The sequence below is a fragment of the Micromesistius poutassou genome (assembly GCF_964030765.1).
Source record: "Micromesistius poutassou genome assembly, chromosome: 2".
NCBI classification, from domain to species: Eukaryota; Metazoa; Chordata; class Actinopteri; order Gadiformes; family Gadidae; genus Micromesistius; species Micromesistius poutassou.
Window position 1 is genome coordinate 19,336,896 of NC_140272.1, and position 18,913 is coordinate 19,355,808.

An 18,913-nucleotide genomic window follows, 5' to 3' on the forward strand; every position below is an offset into this window, starting at 1 on the left:
GTAGCGCTCCTGGAGCGCTGGCGGTGTTGGTGTGTCTCTCTCTCCGAGGACGTGATGCGCTCTCATCTGTCCTCAGCCCCCTCAGGCAAAAAAAATAACCAGACACATATGCACACGAAATCGGGAATCGAAGGGGAGGGGAATTAAGGGGTTGGGCGTGGCCCCCTTAAAACAAAGAACTGCACGGCGTCAGCCAGAGCCCAGTTTCCTTCCCTCTTGCATAACACCTGATGAGATTCTCCAAATGTCAGAAACGCACCGCTGCGTGCGTGGCGTGGCATGCTACGCGTCTGCCCTATAGGAGCCCTACTCTTCCTTCCGCTGTGGTTCATAATGGTCGCATTTCCTTCTAAATCTGTCGCTGCAGGACATGGGGGGGGCTCTCTCTCTCTCTCTCTCTCTCTCTCTCTCTCTCTCTCTCTCTCTCTCTCTCTCTCTCTCTCTGTGTGTGTGTCGCCCGCGGTGGCGGTTGGCAGTCGTTCGTAGACATTCCTGGTATTATCCCATTATTATAACCACACTTGAACTGCATTGCCAGGGCTTCACTGATGGGCTTTCTGTAGATTTACCGCCCGTAGCGACGCTAAATTTACACTATCAATTGTGCTGTCAACCCTCTGCGGGGGGGGAGGGAGGGTGGAGGTGGAGGAGGGGGTGGGGGGGGTGTCCATTGGCTCAGCTCGGACATTAAAAACCTTGGTCAGCTGGTTATTTATTTTTTCAGACCGGGGTGTAAAGTAGTTTATGGGATGTCAATTTTAGTTGAGGCAATTATGGTGTGTGTGTGTGTGTGTTCGGTGAAGCAGCATGCAGGAATGGAAATGGGATTAGCCATGCCGGCCTCTTGGGCACGTTGATGGAGATGGGGCTTGGTATGGTGGATAAGTTCAGCGTGTTGGTGGAGATGGGGCTTGGTATGGTGGATAACTTCCTGTAAACACAAGGATTGTTATTGGATGTCCTGGAGAGAATTCACAGATATTTCCACAGTTGAACGTTTCTGTCGTTCTTGATAAATATAAACATTAGAGACGGGAACCGGCAGGGAAGTCACAATGCGATGTGACAGCGGTTTTGTGAGTGCCAAAAGGATGTGTGTTGCGTTCTGTGAATTTAGCGATTCAGTAAAAATGAAGACGATATAACTTTCTTGCACAATTGTGTCTTTTCGGTTGCTTAACCCAACGTAGCGTTTGTTTCCAGCTGTCGTCATTCTTTTTTCACGAATGTGTTTATGTGAATCTGTAAGCCGATACACACTATAGTGCCTTCTGTTTAGATACAGTTTCCCCCCCCCCACCCCTACTTAATATGTATATCAAATATATATTTGCACATTTCTCAAGAAGAACTCCTGTGCTCTGTTGACGTTTGACCTGTATGATGACACCTGAGGTAGATGCTGCTGGCCAGATGTGAAACCAAGCGGAGTGGAAGTTATTCTAGATTGAACACATCTGGCAGCTGCTCTCCATTAGTGAAGCACGCTTCCTTTCAGCTGCAACAGTACAACAATCTACTGTATGTCGTGTTAAGATGCTCCATATTTTTTTTTCTGTGTGAAATGTTAACAATCTGCATTAAGATTGTTGGTGTGTGTGATTGTGTGTGATTGTGTGTGTGTGTGTGTGTGTGTGTGTGTGTGTGTGTGTGTGTTTGGTGTGTGTGTGCGTGTGTGTGTGTGTGTGTTTGGTGTGTGTGTGCGTGTGTGTGTGTGTGTGTGAGTATGTGTGTGTGTGTTTGGTGTGTGTGAGTGTGTGTGTGTGTGTTTGGTGTGTGTGTGTGTGTGTTTGGTGTGTGTGTGCATACGTGTGTGTGTGTTCTCTCACTGTAGGGTGGTCGTGGAGTGAGTTGAACAGGCTCCCAGGGAAGAAGAAGTGCAGTGTGTTACGCTAGCCCGTCTTGGGTCTCAGCCAGAGCTGCTGTGGTTAACCCAAGGTGCCGTGTGTTATGGTTGCCTGTGTTAGTCATCCTATGCTAATAGCTGCCTCCCTCCGCAGGGCGGCCTTCATCATGAATAATTGTTCACGAGGTGAAGCTTTCTTGGAAGAGCAATGTGTTTCTAATTAGGCGCCCCCCGACATTTGCAACTTTCACCTCGAATAGTCATCTCTCACACACACAGACACACAAACAAACAAACAGACACACACACACACACAAAAAACACACACACACACACACACACACACACACACACACACACACACACACACACACACACACACACAAAACTATACACACACAGACACATACACACACACAGACACACAAAACCACACACACACACACACACGCGCGCGTGCACACACACACACACACACACACACACACACACACACACACAAAACCACACACACACATTGACCACATGGCCACTTTCTAGTCACCGGTTTCCTCCACAAAACGACATTAAATCAAAGCCGTTCAGACAGCAGAGACGATCCGGTGGCTAAAATTAGACGCTGTGGCCGCATCCTTTGTAAATAGGAGAAGACGGATGCGAGTGCTATAGTGAAGTACAAGGGTTCATGCTTTACTGCTCTTGTTCACCTGCGTGTTCTTCAATGTATATACATCCGGACGCACTCCTACAGCGCTCTCTCGCAGTAGGAATTAGTGGTCGACAAAGTAAAGCTGACGTTTTTTTTCCTCCAGCACACACTCCCTTCATGTTTGCACGAAACGTTTTTGCATGGGACTAACACAAGTGTGCAATCCACTGAGCACGGTCTTTATCTATATGGTTTTAAAATGATTGGTGGTGGCAATTATCATGACGTACAGTTGGAACTAGGCAGGAAATGGTGGTGTGTAAATGATTGATGATGCCCACCGATATTTCTCGTTCCTACTTTAATAGCGTTGCACTTGTGTTGAGTCTACGATGCAAAAATGAAAATAAGGGCTAATGCTTATATAATATCATGGACCTCATGCTTCACGCTATGTTTTCATTTTTTTTATTTTTTTATCCATCTTTCTCTCGTCAGAGCTCTGTAAATAAAGAACCGTGGTTTCAACGTATACGTTCAGAAACCACGGTTCAGAAGGCTCCTGAGCGTTTATCCAGAAGTCCTGTTGTCCATGGCCTAATTAGCCGTATCCTAACCGGCCAATGACAATCAGGTTTATTGTGTGTATTAGTCACACGCCAAAGCCTAACTTAAAAGTCGTCTACATCTACTGAACAATAACCATCCTAATGGTAATTTTGTTGAGCTTTAAGATTGGTTTTGGAATAAAACATCTAAAATGCCCCGGGCCTGAATGCTTGTAGGATGAATTAGAAAATGCTGTGCAACTGTGATTTTTACTGGGGGGGGTTGCTTTGAGGGAGGTGTTATTCGGCTGTCTCCCCTAGTAGGGGTATATGAGGTAAAGCTGCCTGTTCTGGAAATAGAAAAGGGTTCATCAAAGATGGTAGAAAAAGGACGCCACTGCATTGCATTAGCAACGCCTAATTCCTTCCATGTATAAACAGCGTGACATCTCGATTTGCAAGACATAGTTATTTATGTTCCATCCAGTGGTGGCTGGTGGCACAGTCACGTTTGGAACCGCACCTGTTACAAATTGCAAGAAACACGTTGCACACGTTGATTGGATTGTACACTGAATCCATGTTCTGTGTCCCCCATAAAAATGTTATGAGCCAAGAACCACAGGAACATGGTCCTGTACCACAGGTCCCCTACTGTATAAAAACCCCTGGACAAGGTTTCAGACTAAACATATGCTTGATGCAGTTCACAACGCGTGCAAGCGCCACGTTTCCAAAGCTGCTGTCAAGACAGTGTGGTCATTTTGTGTGTGTGACGAAGCATGAAATCCTCTTTCTCGCCGGGCAGTAGTAGAAGGAGCCCCGGGCGCTTTGTCTGTTCCTGTGAGTCATGGAGGGGTCACTCCAGTCCAGCCTCTGATTGGCCTTGAGTGACGGCAGAGGAAGAGAGCGAGAAGAGGGAAAAACAAAACTGGAGGACGGCTCTGAGATAGGTATTCCTCAGAAAGTGGCGTGAGAAGCCTTGGCAGTGTGTCTCTTCTTCAAAGAATACACCAGTGAAATCCAGACTGCAACTTGGATGAAGGATTCGATAAATGATGAATCAACATATCAATCAATGCGATGGATGGGTGAAAATACAGACGAACGGAGAGCCAGAATGGCCCGAGTTGACAAACACTGACGACCAGGAATAAGGGAGAACGTGATCGTCAAGTCACTTGCGGCTCGAGGCACCTTTACGGCTTTCGTATAAATAGACTTTCACGACTCCACAGCCGCCTGCACCTTCCACACACCTACTGTACCTGCCTGTTGAGTCTCTGCTGCTCCAGTAGAAGAAGAACGCAAGGAAACCCAATCGATACTTCCTCTATCATCCCCTCCCCTTCCTACCCTGTCCTCCCCCGAGGAGGAAAAGGAAGGGGGCTGTGTTCATCACCGTAGCGGTGGTAATGAATCCCAGAGAGGGGCCGCTGTGTGTGTGTGTGTGTGTGTGCTTCTTCTGCTCTCCTCCACTATGAGGTAGAGAGCCCCGCGGCGGGGATGAGCGGCCGGTGAGCCAAGAGGAGACAGGGTGACGGTCGTTAAGCCACCGGAAACCACGGGAAGAAGGGACGGGGGGGTGCAGCAGCTCGCCGCGTCGCTGCCTCCCGCGCTGCGCCCTGTCACCACCACCACCGTCACCACCACCACCGTCACCACCGCCGCGTACGCCACATCACCCCCCCCCCCGCTGTGAGGAGATGAGAGTGTGAGCTCTGATCCATTATTTCGGTGGTGCCTGGCACGCACACCATTGTTTAGTTTTCATAAAGGAGAGCGCAGTGCCATTAGGGTCAGTTCCAATACCTTGGAAATTAAGTGTATTCAATTAATTGGTCAATTATTCCTCGTTACCATTCCTTAGATTATTCGTTATTATTTGCTCCCACTCTCCCCTGACCCTCTTCGTCTCTTCCTCCCTCTTCCATTTTCCCTCTTTTCCCCTCTCGCTCTTTCACCGTCTCCGTTGCTCGCCCCTTCTTCCCTCCCTTTTCCCCCCCTCTCTTCTTCCCTCTCCCTCACTTTCTATCCCTCCTTCTCCGTCTCTCTGCCTCCCTATTTATCTCTCTGTCTCTCTCCACTCCTTCCCTTCTCTTCTCTCTCCCTTTCTCTCCCTCCCTCCCTCCCTCTCACCCTAACCTTTCAGATATATCTGCCCGTACTACAGCGAGGCTGAGACGTCTGGTCCCTAATAGAGAGTGTCACACAAGCTAACTCACCGCTGCAACAGCCCTCGACTGGACACTGAAAAACAACGACAAATTATCTTCAACGTCAAGAATTTCCGAGAAGCTGTTCCCCGCTTGCGCCGCTGGCCGCTTCTGAAGAGGCTTAATTTGCGTGCGCTGTGCACTAATGAGGCAGGGTGATGAGGCTGCATTCAAAAAAAAAAAAAAAAACGCAGTGTCCCCAGCGAGGCCCTTTTTGTTTTGTTTTTTATACTGAGAATCACTTCCTTTAACGAGGCAAAACACCATTGAATTAAAGCTGTTTTCTGCTGTATCTTGTGAAATAATAAATCACTTTCTCCTCCTGTTAGATTGTACGGGGTCTTTTTTAGTCAGCGTGGAAGGGACCGGTACTGATGTGTGCGTTGAGTTAGAACATCAAAGATCCACGAGAACAACAGTGGAGTCTTAAACACGTTCCCGTGAGTGACCCGTTAGGTTTGCTGCTGCGCCCAATCATAAACAATGACATGAGTCAGTCTTCTCTGACACCTTTTTTACACCGTTACACCAAGCTAAACATTTCATTCTTCCGTTTGTGCACGTGATTCATCATTCTGTTGGGAGACCAATAGTTACAGTACCATTTGTAAATCCTGTTTGTCATCCTGATGAGTTATTCAAATGTTCATTTGAACACATTCTTCGGAGAGAGAAACACAGCTGTTGTGGCTGCTTTGTTCAAATCCATTGCGATGGTGCTATGGTGATGTAAATACCGCTCCTGTGTGCTGCATTACAATATTTCGATGCTATTAATATTACGTTTTTACTGACCTTCCCAACCCATTTCTAATGGCAGTTCTCAGGAAATGGATCACATGGACCTCTTGTTAAAAGAGTACCGTCACCCTTGGCTATTCTTTTGCTATTACAGAGTTCTGCTTCATAGACTGTTGTGAAAGAATTGCGGTCCAGTCCATAATCTCCATTTCAGCAAAAAATTTTGTCATTCCCTGGAACATTTTACCATTGATGTCACTGGATGGGCGTAAAATGCCTAAATGGTCCAACAGTCAGGCAGTACTCCCCATTTATCAGAAAACAGCATGAGGTTCCCCTTTAAGCCATTCTCCTCCTCCTGATTCCAGAAAGACAGACACAGACAGACAGAGAGATGGACGAACGGGCAGACAGGCAGACAGGCAGGCAGGCAGGCAGGCAGACAGACCGACAGATAGATGGATAGATAGATAGAGTGATGGATGGATATGTAGATGAGTGATAACAAGGTGTGTAGTACAGTGTCTAAGATTCTTTAAAGCACACTTTCCTTGGGTATGCCTCCCGGTGGTGTTAGTCTCTGCTCTCTCTCCTGGAGATAAGTACTATTAACCCAAAACAGATGGCTGCTCTTTTCCTGTTGGCAGGGCTGCAAGCCGCCACCACAGGTACAACATCCCTTCACTCCCTGCTGCGTTTAAAACGGCCAGACACTTGTGTCCCACCGGCACTGCGTTTGACTTAATCCCCTCGAAAAGTCCATCAGCACTAAAAAGGAGTCCCTCATTGATTTCATCAAGCGGTGGAAACGGGCGGGCGGGTTTGGAACGTAACGCACAACAGTAATTTGTTGGCAGGGCCAGCCCAAGGTGACAAGAAGCAATCCATCCTCTTCTGTCTCTGCTGCATTTGCATTGTGCGTGCGAATGCGGAACGTTTGCAGTCCTAGTAGATGAACGCCGGCTGGCACAGGTCTCATCGGGAGGCATCGATCGTGGCTCGCCAGGGGCCGGATATCTCCGCGCCCGCCGCAGGTGGCGAGCTCTTTGTGGTTGCCCGTGGCGATGGGGATGGTCTGAGAGAGTCTGAGAGACCTCTTCTTCTCGGGGGGGGTGTGGAACTAAATTGGTGGAGAAATGACCAGGGAAGGAACCCATGAACCTTGTTTGTCACACTGAAGAACCTCCTGCACACAGCGGGGGTCCGGAAACCAGAAGGCACAGGATTGTAATAAGAACGTTTTGAAGCTTGAAGCGAGTTCCCAGCGGTTAGGGAGGGAAGTGAACGCCGCAGGACACAATCTATTGATTTGAGGGAACTTTTATCTGACCTGACCGTACCGTACCATACAATACCTTCATATAAGTTATCTTTATCTTCATCTTTAACTCTTAATACTTTCCTGTATAATAAATTGGAAGATATTTGACCTTATCTTACTTCTCCCGTCCACAACTCTGAGAGGGATAGATAAAGACAGAGACAGAGAGAGAGACAGAGACAGAGAGAGAGAGAGAGAGAGAGAGAGAGACAGAATGAGAGAATGAGGGTGAGCAGAGTAATGTCAGCATATTTCCACAAAAAAATGCACCAAAACCTATTTTAAGAATTCAAAAAACCCTGAAGAGTTCAGAGAGAGGGCTGCTTTATCTCTCCATTCTGAGACATGTCTGGGTTGGTTGAATCATTAAGATTAGATGACTTGCCTGTTCATGGGGTGGCGCGTTGGAATGGCTTCCCACCTCACTTATATCGTCCCAAATCATCTCTCTCTCTCTATATCTCTCTCTCTCCCTCTCTCTCTCTCTCTCTAGCTCTCTCTAGCTCTTGCTCTCTCTCTCTAACTCTCTCCCCCCCCTCTTTCTCTAGCTCTCTCCCCCCTCTCTCTCTAGCTCTCTCTCTCTCTCTCTCTCTCTCTCTCTCTCTCTCTCTCTCTCTCTCTCTCTCTCTCTCTCTCTCCCCCTCTCTCTCTCTCTCTCTCTCTCTCGCTCTCTCCCTCACTCTCTAGGCTTCTTTATATGGAGACCATCAGTCATGCAGACTGCCAGTTTAGATTAAGAGCAGATGCCTACTTAGGAGGGAAAGATGTTTTAGCCTCATGCTACCTACGGGTAAATTAGCTGGCACTTGCACTTCCTATGCAAATGGCCACTTCACATTCATGTTCTGCTGGTGCACAAAGGCTAAGCCCTGATCAGGCCAGTTTCAGCATTTAAAAGCACACTTCGGTGCTTTCAGATTTTTTTAACGTAAGGTATCACTATTAGTACTATTGATGCAACTGCCAACTCCTTGTGCTATTCATTTTTTCACTTATGTATTTAATGTATTTATTTACATGCTTTGCCTTGAACGTTGATTTTAATCACAATGTTTAAGGTCACGAGACATAGGCCTACACACACACACACACACACACACACAAAAAAACAACCACTCACAAACACACTGATTACACACACTTCTTAATTGCTTTTACGAGAAAGAATGTGTTGTCATTGGAAACTTCCAACTGATTCACCCTGGATTCTGTCTTCCGAAAAGGCTCTCTCCTTCTCCAGAGCGTAAACCTTTAACCCTCAGTAAGAAATCCGTAGTAAAGTCAAACCTCAAATCCTTCCCTTTGGTGTTTAAGGGAGAAAAGAGAGAGAGAGAGAGGGGGATGTTTGACAATGAGGTGAGCTGGTGTCGACGCAGAGCTCCTAAAGGGGTTTTAATTCCACACTCTGGGAGCCCTGGGAGACCCGGGGTTGGCTTTGGCCTGTAATTGCTCACTGTTTTCCTGATGAGAGGTGATGCACTTGTTGCGGAGGATTGCAGTGTGAAAGCCAGTGGAGGAGAGAGGCACACACACACACACACGCACACTACCTGACCACCCGCTGCACCTCACACACTGGCTAACCACCGATGCTATCTCGGCCAAGTTTCTCTTGAAGTGTGCGTCTTGAGGATCATCTTCGTCAGTGCCCGTCTCTCTCTCTCTCTCTCTCTCTCTCTCTCTTGTTCTTGCTCTCTCTCTCTCTCCCTCGTTCGTGCTCTCTCTCTCTCTCTCTCTCTCTACCCCTCTACCCCCCCCCCCCCCCACACACCTCCTATGAACCAGCTTGTGCGTCACACAAACGATTTGGCACGGCATTTAATTCACAACCTTCTTTCACGCCCCTACTATGAAGTACAAAAGGGAGGACGTTTGTTGAAAACTTTTAAAAGGTCGCTTCAGCGTTTGTGTTCGTGTTTTGTGTCATTCATTTTCTGGAACTAACCCTTTTTTTTACGACTGGAGCGCGCGGCTGTCCGCTACGGTACACATCTGACGAGTCATCACCTGAAATTGCAGCAGCCTGCGGGATGAGACGGAGCGGAGGGGACATCATTAGCTGGGTGGGACGCTGGATGTCAGAACACAACACCGCCTCAGATTTATGTGGCTTGTTACTCCACACTTCCAGCCAGTCCCTCGGCGCTCTCACACTCATCTCAGCCGTCTTGCCTCCCTCTGTTTTATTGAACTCGTCCTTTTTGCCTTCTCTCTCTCTCTCTCTCTCTCTCTCTCTCTCTCTCTCTCTCTCCTCGCTCTCTTAACCTCTCTCACCGTGTCTCTTTGCCTCTCTCTCTCTCTCTCTCTCTCTCTCTCTCTCTCTCTCTCTTTCTCTCTCTGAACTTCTCACTGCATCTCTCTCTCTCTCTCTCTCTCTCTCTGTCTCAACCTCTCAATGTCATTTTCTCTCTCAACTTCTCTCTCAATTCATCTCTCTTGTCTCTTTTTCTGTCTCCCGAATTCCTCTCCCTGTGTCTCTCTCTGTCTCCCGCTCCAGGTCAGGAGTAGCCATGCCATTTGGCTGTCTAACAATCGGGGAGAAGAAGGATTATAACAGTCCTACAGAGGTGACAGATAAATATGATCTGGGACAGATTGTCAAATCGTAAGTATTATCTTTTCACCAATCCCAATATAGCCGTGCCTCTTTTGGAATAGTCACCAAGACGAACATATTGGACAGACAGACAGACAGAGAGATGGACGAACGGGCAGACGGGCAGACAGACCGACAGATAGATAGATAGATAGAGTGATGGATGGATATGTAGATGAGTGACAGATAACAAGGTGTGTAGTGCAGTATCTAAGATTCTTTAAAGCACACTTTCCTTGGGAACATATTCAGCACAGCCACCGTGCTGTCCTTCATGTAAGCTGTAAAACAGCCTCATCCCCACATAGGTGTCTGAGGCATACACGGGCAAACACAGATTTGGTGGTTAGCCGGCGATGAGCTGTCCTCTGTTTGCTTTACGTAACAGCTGCCACAGGTCCAACTGTACAGGTGTTCACAGCAACAAGGTGGCCCACTGATAGAAATACTATCAGCGTTTTAAGAAGAAGATGCACTTTAATAACCCCCGTTGGGAAAATGATTTCTCCATATTCCACCCACCCAAACATGCTAGGGGCAACAGGCTGCCACACAGTGTCACACCAGGGAACCAGCTTCGGTTTTTAGTGTCCCTGCCTTGGTGATGGAGAGGGTAGTAGTGTTATTTTAGGCCCAATTTGCCCAAGTTGAAATCCCAGTACCAGTATGTCATGTGATTCATTCATTCGAGATTCAAGATTCATGTGTGTATCATTTTGAAGTGCTTTTAGTTGTAATCAATATTGTTTTCTCAATGATTATGACCACTACAGATTTAAATAATCACTTTTCAACATTTTAAGAAGGTGTTTTTAATACTTTTTGTTTACTACAACAACCTCATGCCACCAGCATAATTCTGCCCTCCCCCCCCAAAATAAATGTGTCAAAATAAATTGTCCAAAAGTATGCTACTCACTGCTGTATATTTGAATACTAACGCCTTTAAATGCTGGGGGAAAAATTGCTTTGAATATTCTAATCTCCAGATGAGTTCAAATCTGGGTTAAAGCGGCGTTTCACATGCTTTCGCTTCATATTTGTTTTGAACACAAACTCCTTATAAAATTCACATTAAAATTACGAAATCTACGTAACAAAACAGGAAACAAGGTGTAACTGTCCTGTCACCCCCAAAACGTTTTTCTGTTACATAGTACGACCGCTGTATCCCAGAGGAGGATCATTGCTAAAGCATTATGAAGTGTGAGTTATGCTTCTTCATGTTGTTTTTTTTCCAGAGAGGAGTTCTGTGAGATCTTCAGAGCCAAAGACAAAACCACCCTGAAAATGTACACGTGTAAAAAGTTCCTGAAGAAGGACGGGAGGAAAGTTCGCAAGGCGGCGAAAAATGAGATTCTCATCTTAAAAATGTACGTTTCTATCCATTAACGTCATTACTGCACTCAGACGAGAGCTCTTCATTCACATGGGTCCTATAAATACATGTCAGATTCCTGCTCTGTCCATCTCTTTCTACCTTAATCAACTGAAAACCATTTAACGTTGTACTTAAATTTTAACTAAAGCCCTATATCAAAACCCCATTTAGCGGAGTGATCATTAAGCCTGCAGCCTGCAGTGTGTAAAGCGTTCTTTACACATTTGTCGGGCCAGTGTGCTCATCGCGTGCATTGAAGTAAAAAACACATTAGCATAACATGGGTCTTATCCAATAATTAGTTACAGGTGGCAGACGACACAAAAATAACATCGGTAGATGCGTCAGGGAAACTAATGGGATGTGAACGCGTCGCATCTTAATGATGTTTTCTCTTTTACTGTGACCCTCTTGGTTCTGTTTTCTGTTGAAATCCTGGTAAACGAGTCTGGGAGGATTTCGATGCCTCATTCCAAAGGGGGCTGATGAACAGGCCTTTAGTGATAACGAGCCAGAGTGGCTTGTTATTGACGGTTGATTACCAAATACCGCCGGTTATTTCGTGTTAATGTGCGTCTGCGGCTTAGCTCCAATGGTTTAATTCAATATGAGTTCTTCTCGCTAGAAGCGTCAAAGACATGCTTAACTGGTCTGTGATTTAGTAAGCCCATGACTGTCCTTGTCGCAGAATAAGATGTATCAAGAGATACGCAGTACGCCACTGTTACCGTTAAACCCCTAGTCTCCGGGTCTGTTCTTTTAGCCCTTTATTGTCGTCTCGGCTTCCTTTAATATGGAGAGATATAATGTATGAGGTGTGTTGAATGTCATGCATACATCTCACGCACTGATGCAACTTATCCAAAACACATTTATTTTCTTCTCGTCTTTCTCCTTCTCTCTCTCTTGTTCCCTTTCTATCTCTCCCCCCACTCTCTCTCTCTCTCTCTCTCTCTCTCTCTCCCCATCTCTCTATTCTCCATCTCCCTCCATCCACCCCCCTATTCTATCATCCCCCCTTCCCCCCCCCACCTCCCCGACTTCCTTCCCCCCCTCCCCCTCTCCTCTCTCTCTTCTTCATCTCTCTCCCTCTTACTCTTCCCCTCCCCCATTCCGTATCCCCCTCTCCCCCCTTGCATCTCCCCCCCCGCCCCCCCCCCTTACATCTCTCTCTCTCTCTCTCTCTCTCTCTCTCTCTCTCTCTCTCTCTCTCTCTCTCTCTCTCTTGCTCTCTCTCTCCCGACGCAGGGTGAAGCACCCTAACATCCTGCAGCTGGTGGACGTCTACGAGACCAGGAAAGAATACTTCCTCTTCCTGGAACTGTGAGTGTCTCCATGGGTGTCTCCCGGTGGTGGTCGGGCTGGCTGGGAGGGAGGGAGAACTCCACCCCACGTGCTGCTAGGCGGCCATACAGTATAGCAACACTGTTGATTATGCACTTGTGGAGGGTTGGGCCGGTAAGGGGGGAGACGGGGGGGGGGGGGTGAGTTGATTTAGCCCCAGGCCCTGTAGATATGAGAAATGGCTCAGAACAGAACTGAGCTCATTTTGTATTCAGGAACAATTCCTTCTTCCCCGCTGTGCTCCCGCGCTCTCGTCGGCGCGCGTTCTCTGGGAATTCGTTGTGGGCTCTTTTTTTTTTTTTTTTTTTCTTTTTAACTGTAGCGCTGCCTGCCTCATGTACGGTGCTCATCCCCGCTGCTCCTCTGAGGAATCCGTGTGAACGCTGAATTGCAGTCGTCGGGGAAAAAAAAAAACCGAGGACAGGGCAGAGACCCGTATGCAAAATGTAATTGATTCTGCCAATACAGGTGTTATGTAATTTTCTAAGAATGTCATCTTAGAATTCCTTGGGTATGTTTATCCAAACACGGCAACCAGAGTCAGATGCACCATGCTTTTTATACGTTTAGGCAGTCGACAAGAAGCCGGTGGCCTTAAGAAGACGGAAATGCATAAAGCATAAAGAAACATGAACTCTGACGAACCCCTTCTTTACACAACCTCTCATAAACTGAGTGGTACTGAGAATGCCGCTTTTGTGCCCTAATAAAATAAAATGATATGCAGTAAAAGAATATCTACTGACCTTGTCTCTCTGATTCCTATAGATGCTCTGGACTCTGTCCAGTTACCTTTTTCAAAACTCGGCCTTTTTGGCCGGCCCTTTTGATTGCATGCCTTGATATTTATCATCCTCACTTAGAAGTCATTTTGGTTAAAAGCCTCTGCTTATTGTACCTTAATGTTCGTCCTCCTCCACATCTCTTGTCAGTGGTACCCTGGCGGAAGCGACTAACGCGCAGTTCCTCGGACGGCCTAAAGCTGGCTCATAGAACCGCCGCCGTTCTAAGTCACTGGATAAAATTGTGATTTCTTTCTCGTAGTACAACGCCATTTCGATATTAACGTAATTTAGTTAGGCTCGCAGTTGCTAGTTCATCTTCATATTTTGCAAGGTCCCGCTTCACTATTTTATTTAATTGAAAAGTTATAGGATCGTTGATTATAATTGTTGATTGTCTATTAATGAGATTTGGCTACAGACTACTGTGAGATGGCCCTCAAAGTTCCAGATATGGATTGTTTCTGCTGTTCGGTAACATTCAATCTAAGGCCTTCGCAACGGTTGAGGACCAATGGGTGAGGTCGTGGGCGAAGCTTCGTCCACATGTCTTACAGTCCCCTTGCTCCACCAGGGCAACGGGCAGAGAGGTGTTTGACTGGATCCTGGACCAGGGCTACTACTCAGAGAGGGACACCAGCAACGTGGTGAGGCAGGTCCTGGAGGCCGTGGCCTACCTCCACTCTCTCCACATTGTACACAGGAACCTGAAGGTACGCACACAGACACGTGCATACAGGCACACACACACACACACACACACAGATGCACCCACACACGCAAGCATTCACACATGCACAAACACACACACACAGACGCCCAAATACTTTTACAACAACAGCTCAACTCTCAACGTCTGTATACTGTACTCGATATATATATTTCCACATTAAGCCTTGATCCCAAATGATCCCATTTGGTAAATGCTTAATACAATAACATGGGAGCGTCCAGCATGAGCCAGCTTTAATGTGTAATATGCTGAAGGTAATATCAGTACAAAGTCTTACTACTGTGTGAGTTTGTGTGCCTGGACATATTGCAATCTAAAAGACGAACGATGGTAGCGATGAAAATGTTTATCAAACATTTCGTTTGATACGTTGAAACGTTTCTGTACTTGGCTCTTTATGGGTCCTATACCTATAAGCTACAGGTTAATGGTATAGTTATTAAAAAGGCTTATATTGGCAAGCTGAATAATACTTAAGAGACTACATTACAGTAATTTTGGTAACAAATTTTCGGGTTACAGTTTCGGTTAAAGGGTTAGGTTTTGGTTGAGGGTTTGGTTTTAGGGTTAGGGTTAGGGTGTAGTTTTAGGGTGTAGTTTTAGGATTGGTTTTTGGGTTCGGGGTTAGGGTTAGGGTTAGGGTTAGGGTTGCTGCACCCTTCTGTGCCATCATCTCCATGTTCTCCCCCTAGCTGGAGAACCTGGTGTACTACAACCGGCTGAAGCACTCCAAAATCGTCATCAGTGACTTCCATCTGGCCAAGCTGGAGAACGGCCTGATCAAAGACCCCTGTGGCACGCCGGAGTACCTGGGTAAACAGCTGCCCTCACCTGCTCGCCCTCTATCTACTACTGTATTAGGAGGTCCTCCATCCAAGTCCTGATACAAAGTCATATATAGATATGGACTGGGGATTAAAAAATGTATTCTAACTGAATTCCAATTTCATATTTGATCGTAGAGCTCTTTTGCCCCTTTCTAATTATCCTAATACCTTCTTCATAGACTCAAAAAAACGCTGTACAAACAGACTTACAGCAACAATGAACTCAGGATAAAGTTCTACACATGATTAACCAACAACACCAACACCCTTGTTAACTTGTTTGCTCAGGAAGCCTGGATCCGAGCGTTGCAATTGCAATTACCGCGCGTTGATTATAATTTCCCAATTATTGTACTTAGGACAAAACGTGAGTGCATGAATGAGTATGGGTGGCCCCCGTTGGGACTGTGTTAATATCGTGCTCTATCAGCGCGGCTAGACAAAGACCCGCTGTTGGAATCACACCTTTTCCCCTCCCCCCCTCTTCATAAGAAGACTCTCCGATGAGAACCTTTTGCCGAGGATGTCTATCACTGCTGGGCTGTTGAGTGTCAGACGTTATTAGCTGTTGTTATATTGTTCTGCGCTGCTCTGTGCCCCCCCACAGCGCCCGAGGTGGTGGGCAGGCAGCGGTACGGCCAGGCCGTGGACTGCTGGGCCATGGGCGTCATCATGTACATACTGTAAGTGCTCCTCACCCCCCCCCCCCCCCCCCCCGTCTCGTGTGCCACATCATCCGCCGAGATGTAGCATCCAGCTACATCCGGGTCTGAGAGGAGATGAGTAACGGCTCTCTTGTCATGATGTGATTTATGTGGGTTTAACGACCACAATGAGATTTCATATAATTACTAAGTTCAGGATCATGACGAGCGGTAAGATAACTTCTAAAGAGCGGTAGCTATCGCGCACAACGCGTGAGAGGAGTTGAAATGATTTGTATTGACTAGGAACTCACAACAACAGCAGCGCTATAACGCAGGCAACCACGCTTTAATTTCACGCTTTAATTTCCTCTCGAAAATAGTTTCGATATGTGTACTGTGGTTTTATATAATTCATTCTTTGAATGCAACGTCTTATCTCCGTCTTCACTTTGCTCTCCGCAGGCTCTCGGGCAACCCCCCGTTCTATGATGAAACCGATGATGAAGATTATGAAAACCACGATAAGAACCTATTCAGGAAGATCCTGGCGGGAGATTATGAGTTCGACTCTCCGTACTGGGATGACATCTCCGATTCAGGTAGCGTTAATGTGTAATGAATATGCTGCACGCGTGGCGGCTTGCTGGGTACACATTTCATACCCCGCGTCACGGTTGTGTCGCGGTTGTGTGCAGAAGCTTCCGCAACATGAATAAACTTCATTAGATCTTGTCTGTGTGTGTGTGTGTGTGTGTGTGTGTGTGTGTGTGTGCATGTGTCTGCCTGTGCACAAGCATGTGTTTTATGCATGTGTTTGTGAATCTACTGTGTGTGTGTGCGTGCGTGCGTGCGTGCGTGCGTGCGTGCGTGCGTGTGCGTGCGTGCGTGTGTTTTCTTCAAACAGCTAAGAGTCTGGTGGCCCGTCTGATGGAGGTGGACCAGGACCAGAGACTCACAGCCCAGGAGGCCATCAACCACGAGTGGTGGGTGGACACTGTCTCTCCGGGGCAGCGTGGGGGTGTCTGCTGCTGCGCCATACTAAAACCATTCCGACAAAGGATAAACAAAAGGCCTTTTGACATCCACTCCATCTCTGGTCTCCTCCTAGGATCTCTGGCGGTGCGGCGTCTGACAAGAACATCAAGGAGAACGTCTGCGCTCAGATAGAGAAGAACTTTGCCAAGGCTAAGTGGAAGGTAAGCTTCAGCTCCTCCTGTCACGTTTTACACACACACTCACCAGCTAAAGGTTACGTACAAGTAGTTTACAACCAGGGACATTCTAATTCTATGTTAATCCTGTTCTGGAAGACGACTCACCTGTGATGGACACGGTTACTGACCCTGGAACGAATTCGACTATGAGTAAGGAAAGCATGTCGGTGGAAGCCATTAGTTCAAATTTAACTGAGAAGAAGCTGCAGGTGTGTGTGTGTGTGTGGCTGGCAGAAGGTTACTACTCTGAAGGGCCTAAGAATCCATCAAGGGAGAATGAAGTGCTTGGTAGAGGGAACACAGGGAACCCGCATTGATAGCTACTTCTTAAGAAGTGCATTGAGTCAGTCGGTTGAAGTCCAGCGACAGGAAGTAACCCACAGTTCGCAGAACATCAGCACCCCTGATGTTGTGGAGGTAGAGTCAAGCACTGAGGCAGAAAGGGAGGCCAGCCAACCAAAGAGGAAGAAGATGAGTGGCCATAGGCCTGGGGTCAGGTGGCCAGGCGCAGCAGAAGGTAGGACATGGGAAGATGTTAACAGTGATCTGGTTAGCATTCTGGGACGGCTTAAAGGGACGGCTGAACGCAAATTAGAGAAAATGGGGGACATTATCTACAGCTACGGTAAAGAAAGATTTGGGATTGTTGAGAAAAGGACGAAACGGCAACATGAGGTAGTCAAGTCTAGGCGCCAGCAAGAGATAGATAGACTCATCCAGGAGAGGAGGCAGCTTAAGAAGCAGTGGAGAAAAGCTACAGATGATGAGAAGGAAGGTATTGATTGTCTACAGGCAGATGTGAGGGAGCGGTTGGCAGTGCTAAGAAGAGCAGAAAGTATTAGGAAAAATAGGAAGAAGAAATCGCAAGCTAGAGTAGCATTTTATAAAGATCCATTTAAATTTTTTAAGTCATTATTTGATAAGCAGAAGAGTGGTAGTCTCATGGAACCTAAGCAGAAGCTTGAGGAGTACTTGGAGGGAGTGCACAAAGACAGGGAGAGGTTCAGAGAGATGCTGCTTCCCGCTGATAACCCACCTATTGGTGAATTAAGTAGTCAGTGCAGCCCACCAAGGTGGAAAGAGGTGCAAGAAGTAATAAAACGTGCAAAGGCCTCTTCAGCCCCGGGACCCAATGGAGTGCCCTACCGATTATATAAGAGCACGCCGGATGTTTTAAGATTCCTATGGAAGCTAATGAGAATAGTTTTGAAAAAGCAGAGTATTCCCAAGGCATGGCGTAGGGCTGGGGGATTATTTATTCCCAAAGAGAGGGACTCAGTGGAGATTAATCAGTTTAGACCATAGTGCGAAATACGGGGGGGTTTGGGGGGGTCGGACCCCCCCGATTAACCCCTTGAGACCCCCTGAAAGACTCAAAAGCAAAACCTGGGGGGGTCTCAATCTTGTAAAAAAAATTTTTAAAAAAAATGATATAATAATTTTATTGTCACTAATGATGTGTTTAAGAGATCACCATGTCAAGTATTTATAATTCAAAAATGTTAATAATAATAATTTGTTTAACATTAAGCTGAACCAGTCCTGCGCCTGCGCGTATGCAAATTAGCCATGTGCGAGAGCCCAGAGCAATGACGTAGGCCGTCAATAACAATGGCTAACAAGCGAAAGCAAAATCAAAGTTTATCACTGGCACACTTCGGATTCACATCGAAAAAGGTGGCACTCGGAGATGAGGAGATAGACGATGTAAAGGGGAAAATCAGCTTTGCGCCGGGTGCAAACTAGCAACGACACATGCGTCGGTGTAGAAAGTCAATTGCGCCGGGCGCAAGATAGGGCCCTTCTTCTGTTTGGCGCACATGGCTAATTTGCATACGCGCACAGGACTGTCGGAATGGGAACATGTCGGACTGGCAGCATTACGGGGGCGCGATTACGGTCTGGCGGAGTTACATTTAAAAAACGCGTTCAAGTAAAAATAAATTAGAAAAGCGGAATCAATTTGTGGCGCTCGTTGTTCAATCTGTGGGGCAGCGCCACACATTGGCCTATGTGTGGGAAACACTGCACGGCCATCACACATGTGCTCATTCGGAGCATTGTAAAT

At 46.8% G+C, this 18,913-nt stretch overlaps 1 protein-coding gene across 1 annotated transcript; it reads left to right on the forward strand.

The window, feature by feature from the left end:
• Positions 1-9,831: 9,831 nt before the first annotated feature.
• Positions 9,832-16,956, forward strand: LOC311338228 (caM kinase-like vesicle-associated protein; the record flags this gene model as incomplete). The annotated part of the gene is made up of 10 exons (XM_084463462.1): positions 9,832-9,926; positions 11,159-11,290; positions 12,547-12,621; positions 13,999-14,137; positions 14,850-14,970; positions 15,592-15,667; positions 16,094-16,230; positions 16,536-16,614; positions 16,740-16,827; positions 16,942-16,956. The coding sequence occupies 10 exons, from the start codon at positions 9,832-9,834 to the stop codon at positions 16,954-16,956; spliced, it is 957 nt and encodes a 318-aa protein (XP_084319588.1).
• Between the last annotated feature and the right edge of the window lie 1,957 nt (positions 16,957-18,913).